Genomic DNA, 9009 nt, shown 5'->3' on the forward strand with positions numbered 1-9009 from the left:
TCATACAAACACGTACACACACACACACATGTACACACACTGTCATACACACTCACCTTACAGAGAGGGGATTAAGTCCCAATTCAAATGAATTGAGAAATATTAAACCTTTCAACCTCCTTCAAAACCTCATAACTTTGGCTGTGTTCTACTTAGAGACTTCATTTTGCTTTAAAACATTAATCAATGTTTCCACTATTTATACCAATTCACCAATTTCCTTGAACCTTACCTTTTTTAGTTTTCAAACAGGGCCATAACTCTTTAACAGTTTGAACTCTTTTTGAATGGGTGTGTGTCCGGTGGAATGTTTTGGTAGAGTGGGTAACATCAAAAACTAAAATGTGCTTTGATGTATAATGGGTTTTCAGATAGTGTTTTGATTGGCTACTTTCATTGTCTGGACAAACAATTTTCACATAGCAACATAAACTTTGACCAATCGTGTACAAACGGTCTGTCCTGCTCTCAACTGCTGAAAGGCACCTGTCAGTCTTTGATCATCCATCGAGAGAGAGACAATGGTAAGGACAACATTTTCTAATTATAGCCTTTATGCTAGCAATGTTAGCTTATTGTCTTATGTGTATATAATATTGTATATTCATTGTAAGGAATATAATACAGATTAAGATATGTAATATTTATATGTTGAGAAAAATCCAAGAAAACAAAGTTAGAACTTAAAGTTGAAATTAAGCAAGTTGCCACTCTTTTGACTTCACTCAAACACTGGTTTGATTTTACAATAGTCCAATGTAATCTTCCTAACAGCTCAATATATTAACTATTTATATTAATTGCCACATTTTATGTAACAGAGAGGATTGTATTATGAACGAGTAAATGTGGAAATAAACAGACAAGCTAGCATATTAACAAAGAGTTGATTCAAGGTCATATCCATCTATGTGGAGGTTATCTTCACAGCCATTGGCTAATTACATGGTCTCAGCAAAAGACTGTCTCACAAAGTACAGTAGGACAAGGCTCTGGGTTCTGGCAAATAATGATGTCGCATAGTAACAGTAGCTTTGGCCAATCATGTTTCGTTTATTTGAATTGAATAGATCATTAAAATGACATAATAAATGATTAGAACTTCTATTGTTATTATTACAGTATGTATGTTGAAAGCGAAAGTTTTCTTTTTTAACAAAAATTCTTTCTCTTTTTTCTCATGTAGATGAAGATAAGTGCCGTTTGCGATCAAAGACAGCCTCCAAATTTTAAACCCCCACCCCTGCACATCGTTTTTTTATTGGACACCAAGGTACATAAAACCTTGTCATGGGTTTTTGACGGAGGGGTTGTTGTCCCCTCTGTCATTAAAACAAACAGAGTGGCCATTATAAGCGATGGGGAGGTCATCAAGAAAATCACTATTTTTCAGACCTCTAGTCTAAAATATATTCTTGGGGTGGGATATGTAATGCGGGGGTATTCCCTTTATTGGAAAGTCCCTCCATATGGGATCAACGTGACCGCGAAGACGAGACTGTTTAAAAGTTGCCCTATACCTGTTGGAAGACAACTGATGGAGGAGGGTCGGCTCATGATTAACCCACTGAGCCCTGAGAAGACGTGGGCCGAGATCAGGGGGCTGCAGGGGCTCTTCTCCCTGAAGGGGACGGTGGTGGAGGTCAGTTTAACAAACACACAGAAACAGACACACACACTTGCACACACTGATAGATAGGATTTTGTTGATATTTGTTTGGTAATTGTTTAATACCAACAAAACATTTCTTCCATTCAGGTGTCCAGCATCAAACCGATCCCTGTTGGTAGGGACAGGGTCCCCATGAGGGAGATTGTCCTTGAACAAGTAAGTTAGAGTAATAAATAGTGTATAGTAAGAAAAGGGCTTTCAATCTGTCTCTCATTGACCCCTTGTCTCTCTGTCACTCTCAGCCTCTTATTGTTTATCGTTAGCAGCAGAACAGCTTCAGCATTGGAGTGAAATAGAGAGAATCAAAGCACCTGTAATGTACTGATGGAAGTCAGTCATCCATTCAGAGATGGAGAAAATGTGCAAAGATGTCTTCAAGGAAAAGGGAAATTAGGGAGGAGAATACTTAGCAGAACTTTTGATAAAATGTTTTATTATTTTGTAATATGAATGTTTGGCCTGTTTAGGTGACTCATTTATCCTATCATTGTGGAATGATTTACATCCAAAAATGTTTCTCATTATTTAAAATGTATGCATACTGGATCAAAGCCCCATAAAACACAATCCTGTTGTTCTATTTATTTATTAAGGACAAACACAGAGTTGCCATTAATCTGTGGCGGGAGGCAGCTCTTTTTCCTCTGGTGGTGGGTGCCTGGGTGAATGTCAGCTATCTCAAATCTCGGGAGAGTGGGTTTGGGGTGAAATCCCATTCCACCCACTACACAACCATAGTGGTAGGTTTTTATTAAGTCTCTTATTTAGATAGTAGTTGTTCTTTATTTTACGAGGAGGAAACGGAGCTAACAGACACTCCACTCCTCTGATTTTTGCTCATGTCTCATTTCACCTTTGATAAAAATTGCAACCAATTGCACATTTTCTTCACCTTCAGTGTTTATTTCTTGCCACCAGGAGGCCAGCACCAGCCAGGAGGCAAACTGCCTGGGGGCAGACAATGTGCCAGGGCAGCCGGGGTGGCTGCATCTGCTTTTAGAGACTGGGGAAATGCCCCTCATTTCAGAGGAGAAATGGGGGGATTTGTTGCCTGAAATGATATCAGTGTATATTTTAGTTAAAGGGGGGGTGGTGCAGGAAGTCATTCCAGTAGGGAAAGACAAGGATGGAAGAGGGAAAGAAGGAGAGGAAGAGGGGAAGAAGGAGGGAGAGGAAGAAGAGATGAAGGAGGGGGAAGAATGAGAAAAATAAGGGAATAATGTTTATATGTTTTAAATGTTTTTTATTGATCAATGTGTTTAATTTTTATGTTGAAAGGAGTTATTGTTCATTTGTTTTAAATAATTAGTTACTGATTAAAAAATATGTTCATCAGTGTTTGTTTAATTTTTATGTTGTTTTTCAAAATAAATTGTTCTCTCTCTCTCTCTCTCTCTCATTGATCAATCAATAAAATGAATTGTCTTTTTTTTCCTAATGTAGAGTACGTGGTTCCCTCCTTTTAAAAGGGATTGAATCATGTCCTTCACTAATGTCTATATTACTTTTCTGGTAAGACCTGCTTTGGAGGCCTGTGTTGGGTGTACTTTTACCTGTCGCTCTGGTCTGGTGGACTATTTAAGCCAGGGGTGGGCAAACTACGGCCCGCGGGCCACACCCGGCCCGTTGTGCATCCCTGTCTGGCCCACGCGATGCCAATCATAAATCAATCCTGTATATTTAAGCCGTGCATGCAATACAACGCTGACGCTTTTATTTTGAAAGGCGCTACGTTCGTATTACTTCCGTATGGACGGACGCAGTGCGCGTGTGAGTGAAGGTAAACTATGTTGTTAGCTAAGCTGCAAACCCAACAAGGGGTTTTTACAAAAAGCTACACATCCAGAGATGCAGCCGTCAGGACGAGTCGCCGGAAACAGTCAGGCCTTTTCTGACGGAGAGTTTATTAAGGAGTGTTAATTGGACTCTTTTGCACTGACGGAGAAAAAGGAGCACTTGACAACGTGCCACTCTCCTGACGCACTGTGAGGATGCGGGTTGAGGAGCTTCAGCTGAAGGACTATGACTATAACAATTTTCAGAAGATGCTTGTCCTCTTTGTGCACAAACATTCTCAGTGATGAAGTTCAACAAATCCAAACACAGATCGTCTATCAGTGATGAGCACCTCTGTCATTCACAGAGCCAGATTTAAATGTCCTTGTTGAAGCCCAAGATAGAATCAGAATCAGTTTCATTGGCCAGGTATGTTTAACAAAAAGGGAATTTATTTTTGGTAGCCTGTGCTCTCTGTGTACAATTTAACATTAAATAACAATGAACTAAAAATAAACAGGTAATTAATGACTAATGTGTACAAGACTAAAGACTAAGAGACTGGATGAAGATATACTGGATTATTCTCACTGAAGTGAATGAAAGAGATGAAAAACAATCAAAGTTATTGTTTGGACTTGTTATAAAGTTTTTCTTTGCTTGTGAAGATAACAAAGTTAAAAATAAACGTCATGACATTTCACCATTTTTTGTTTATTACATCTATAGTAGCATTTTCTTATTTGACCTGTACACCACAATTTAACAAAGCCTATTTCTACAAATATTTACAGACTGTTTTTATTCTTCCGATTGCCAGCACCAGCTATTCAAAATATATCATTTTGTATTTTACATTAAGAGAACGTTGAGCAGAGTTTAAGTTATCGTTGGTGCGGCCCTCTGACAAAATGTGACTCTCATGTGGCCCCTTGTAAAAAAAGATTGCCCACCCCTGATTTAAGCGCTCCCTTTCCCATTCATTCCCCTTTGACCTCACGCTCTTCCGGGTCCTCCGTATTGGTCGCCTTGTCCTCCAGCTCCAGGTAGATCCCATTTCATGTCCGAATGCATAAAATAATCCTTCCAAATCCCATTTATTAAGCCGTCGTTCTATAATGTTTCTAGTGCCGCTGTTTGGCTGCGAGCCCCGCACCGCTGCGCTCCGTTGCTTCTGCACCTCTTTTGTGCGTGCAGTGTGACTCTTCTCATGCAGGTAACAATCTCCTTGACCCATCTCTTTTCTGTGCCTGATACATTTCTAAAAGTGACTGTCTAACCAGCGTTTAGGTTGCAGCCACGCTGCAGGCCAGGCAGATAGCTTTGCATTGTGCACTCCTGGCTCACATTAGCGAGTAACCTGTTGCTGTCAGGTTTAGTTTAGTTGGTAATCCAAATTTATTTTTCTTTAGGTGTCATCAGTGGTCTGCAGTGGCACTGGCACGTTGCCTCTGCTGCTTTGCCCTTTACCTCCTTCGTTCTGCTCTGCCTTGCTCCTCACGCGCCGTTGGGGTGCTTGCGCTCTGCGCATTCGTGTCTCCAAACCTGACACTTTGAACCGCGGGCTCTGGGCCCGAGCATCTGGCGCTTTTTAAATGTATTTTGTCCCACAGCAATTGTGACCGCATTGAAATGAATTGAAATTAAATGTTTTTCTACCAATGCAAAATAAAGTTTTGGAAATTAAATGGAACCGATTGCCTACTCTTAATATACTTACTTACGTGCCTTCAGGCTGTAATATTTCCTCAGGAAGTCTGGGGTGGCGTTGTTGGAAAATCTATCATAATTAAGGATTATAATTATAATTTACATTCCGTTAACCCCTCAGCTGCCACACTTTTTATCGCTTTGGTTTTGGGCACCCATCGGCATAATCTGTTTATTTAGTCTTTGCATACTAGTCTTTCATTGCTTGGTTCTCTTTTTAGTTAATTGTTTACATTTTCTAGATGGACTAAAGTCTCCCGAACTTAAATTCCTTGTGTGTTCAACATACCTGGCCAATAAAAGTGATTCTGATGTTTGCCCAGTGACAACAAAACTTTTGCACCTTTACGCGTTGTTGTTTCAGCCACTATCTATATGTTGAAAATGTTCCCATTGACATTACATTGAGGTCCGTTGCAGAGCGGCAGTATGTAGCGCTGTCGCTCAGCAGGACAGGGTTCACGACCCTCATTCAGCACTTTTTTTTTAGTAGACACTACATTAAATAAAGTTGTTATATTACAAACAACAACAATTCATTAAATTCTAAAATCAACACCACTTCATTACATACACGAGCACTCAACAAATCTCTGTCAATGTGGGAAAGATGTTCTTTTAAAGGAACAATCCCTCATGATCACTAAAATAAGTAGACCACACTACTTACTGTACCTGGTACTGTGTTGTTTTCACATACGTGGTCAATAAGTGTGCCTACCAGTGTCTCTCAGTAGTGGGTTGTGTCACCAGCTGCACATACCCCCTTTCTGCAACGAAGTTGAGGATGGAAGTGGACTTTAAAATGTCATCATTAAAATCTTCCATGACAGCAATTGTGTTACTTAAGGGGTCAAGCCTATCAAGCAACTTGCCGAGATTCTCCTTAAACAAGGACATGGGGTTAGACGGTGGTCAATAAATGACTGAAACTACTATGTCCAAACTAACGTACTTGTAAACCAAGCACTCTAAATTCAACAGTGGCAATTTGATTAAGTCGTATGACACATTGTCTGCACTAAACATGCAGACACCACCATGTTGTTGGGCTTGCAATGCTGTGAAAACTGCATTGCACTATACTATTACTATTGTACGATAAACTTTGTGGACAGTTAGAAAAACTGCAACCATCAATCTTTATCGTTTCTGAAGACACATCAGGCATCCATGTTTCTGTAACAGTGATGCAGTTAAGCTGCAAATTCTGTGTACAAGCCACCAAATCCTGTAAGTGCAGAGACAAATTCTGAACATTCATCAAAAACCCATTGAAAGTCTGTGTGTCATCAACAACTAAAAATGGGGGCATACTCTCCATGGCGTCCTTAATGTTCTCTTTACAATATATTTTTAGCTCTTTGAAATCCTGAATGACTAACCCTGACAAACTCCTCACACGGCTGAAGGCCTCGTATGCCTGACCAGCTGTAAATATCTTCTTAAGAGATACAAGAGCATTGTCCACAGTAAGACCTTGAACCTTATGGACTGTACTAACCCAAGCAAGTTGAAGTGGAAATTGCCTTCGCATTCCACCCTTCCTGGTCACATTTTCTTCTTCTGGGTCAATACGTGTTGAATCCATCGAGGTTATGCAGATAAACACTACCTAATATTTTTAAAGAGCATTTTTAGCTTTAAGATTTTTATCTTTTTTGGCTTCTCTTTGTGTCACGCCCTCCACCTCTGCCAGTGGTTAGTGGCAGTTCTCTTCCTCTTTCTCTTGTCTCTCTCTTTGCTCTTAGGAGGGCGTGCACTCGGCTGGTGGTGTGTTGACAATCAGGTGTGGCTAATCACTGATCAGCAGATGAGACGCAGCTGAGCAGAGTTAGTGGCTGCAGCAGTCTGCATTTAAGGAGCCTCCAGCCTGCTGTCCAGTGCCGGACCGTGTTTAGTCACAGTTAGTATTTCGACCTCTGCACATGCCTCGTTTCTACATCCTGTTGTTCTACTGCTAAATAACCTATTCTTGTGCAGTTGGATCCCCTGCAGCCACGGAGCTCGACTTCACTACAGCACGGAGCTACTCTGCTTACACCCCTGATTTGGCACGACGGATCATCGGCAGTTCGGATCACCACCAGCCTTGCTTCCCCCTCCTTGAGTATACCTCAGCTAGTGTTAGTTTTTAGTCCGTCAACTCGACTCGTGTTTTGAGTCCGTGGCTTTGCCTCTGCTTTGTGGGTAGCTTAGTTTAACTCGTGTTAGCACGACGCTTTAATTTTATCTCCGGCTGTTAGTCGCTCTTTTGTTTTTCAGCAGTTAGCCTGTTTTTTCCTCGCCTGTTTGTTTAGGGTTGAGCGTCCTCTGTTGTGGAATTTATTTTGTGTTTATAAATAAATTTATTATTTTGTACTTGGTTCTACGTGTTCTCTGTTCTGCGCTTGAGCCTCAACACCATCCGTAACAGTACGGTCCGGCCAAGATGAGCTCAGCAGACAGAGACTCTGGGTCGGACACAGCCCGTGAGAGTAGCGCTATTCAACACGCATTGTCGAATCAAGGTACGCTTTTAGGTCAGCATGACACCGATATTCGCAGACTAATTGAACATAATGCTACACTTAATAACCAGGTCACACTGTTAACCACGCAGTGCAATCAGTTATCTGCACAGGTAGCACAACTGACCAATGCACTAGCTCAGTTAGCTCCGTCTAGCTCGGGCAGTTTGTTGGGTAATGTTCCGGTTAATGCGTCATCTCGTGAACCTAAAGCGTCGTTACCTGAACGTTATAGTGGAGATTTAGGTACCTGCAAGGCGTTTCTAACCCAGGTGTCGTTAGTCTTTACACTTCAGCCACAGTCCTACTTTTCCGATAGTGCTAAAATCGCCTTTTTAATCGGGTTATTGTCTGGAGAGGCTAGGGAGTGGGGAACCTCGGTCTGGGAGCAACAAGATCCCATCTGCAACTCCTACCCATCCTTCATCACAGAAATGAAGCGAGTGTTTGATCATCCAGTGAAGGGACGGGAGGCTAGCCACAGGTTAGCAGGCCTAAAACAAGGAGGACGGAGTGTTGCTGCCTACGCTGTGGAGTTCCGGACCTTAGCCGCAGGAAGTGGTTGGAATGATAAAGCCCTCCAAAGCATGTTCTACATTGGACTCTCCGACGAATTAAAGGACAAACTGGCCACGTTGGAGGAGAGCTCCAGCTTTAATCAGTTTGTGACCCTGGCGATCGACATCGATAACCGGATACGAGAGAGACGCCGTGAACGAGGGTCACGAGCTGAAACCAATCCAGCAGTCTTCTCCCCTCGTATGTTCCAGGCCTCGTCGCACTCTCTATCGGCCGACTCTGAACCCATGCAGCTGGGACGAGCATCGTTATCGGCACAGGAAAGACAGCACCGCCGGGAGACTAATGCTTGTCTTTACTGCGGGAAGAGCGGTCATGTCCTGGCCACCTGCACCCAGCGGCTGGGAAAAGAACGGGCTCATCCGTAAGCGGGGAGGTACGGTTGAGCCAAGTCGCATATTCTGCTCCTTCCCCACAACGTCTCCAGGTAACCGCATCTATTTGTCAACAATCCTGCACATCTGAGATTCTGGCCTTGATTGATTCCGGGGCTGAGGAGAACCTTATGGACCATCAGACCGCTCTTCGGTTGAAGATTCCTCTGGAACGCCTGGAGAGACCTTTCAAGGTTCGAGCCCTTAATGACCTCCCCTTCTCTGAAAACCAGTCCTGTTTCTCTCCTGCTGGCCGGAAATCACTGTGAAACCATTTCATTTTTTGTGATTGAGCATTCCTGCCCTCCGTTGGTTTTGGGATTTCCTTGGCTCCAGTGTCACAACCCCCACATTGACTGGAAGAGAAGAAGAATCATCTCCTGGGATC

At 42.4% G+C, this 9009-nt stretch overlaps 1 protein-coding gene across 1 annotated transcript; it reads left to right on the top strand.

The window, feature by feature from the left end:
* Positions 1-1121: 1121 nt before the first annotated feature.
* On the top strand, positions 1122-4407 carry LOC306818803 (uncharacterized protein; the record flags this gene model as incomplete). The annotated part of the gene is made up of 5 exons (XM_079336522.1): positions 1122-1642; positions 1760-1828; positions 2266-2412; positions 2591-2782; positions 4393-4407. The coding sequence occupies exons 1-5, from the start codon at positions 1187-1189 to the stop codon at positions 4405-4407; spliced, it is 879 nt and encodes a 292-aa protein (XP_079192648.1). The 5' UTR covers positions 1122-1186.
* Positions 4408-9009: the final 4602 nt, after the last annotated feature.

This window comes from Symphodus melops, assembly GCF_947650265.1.
Source record: "Symphodus melops genome assembly, chromosome: 23".
NCBI classification, from domain to species: Eukaryota; Metazoa; Chordata; class Actinopteri; order Labriformes; family Labridae; genus Symphodus; species Symphodus melops.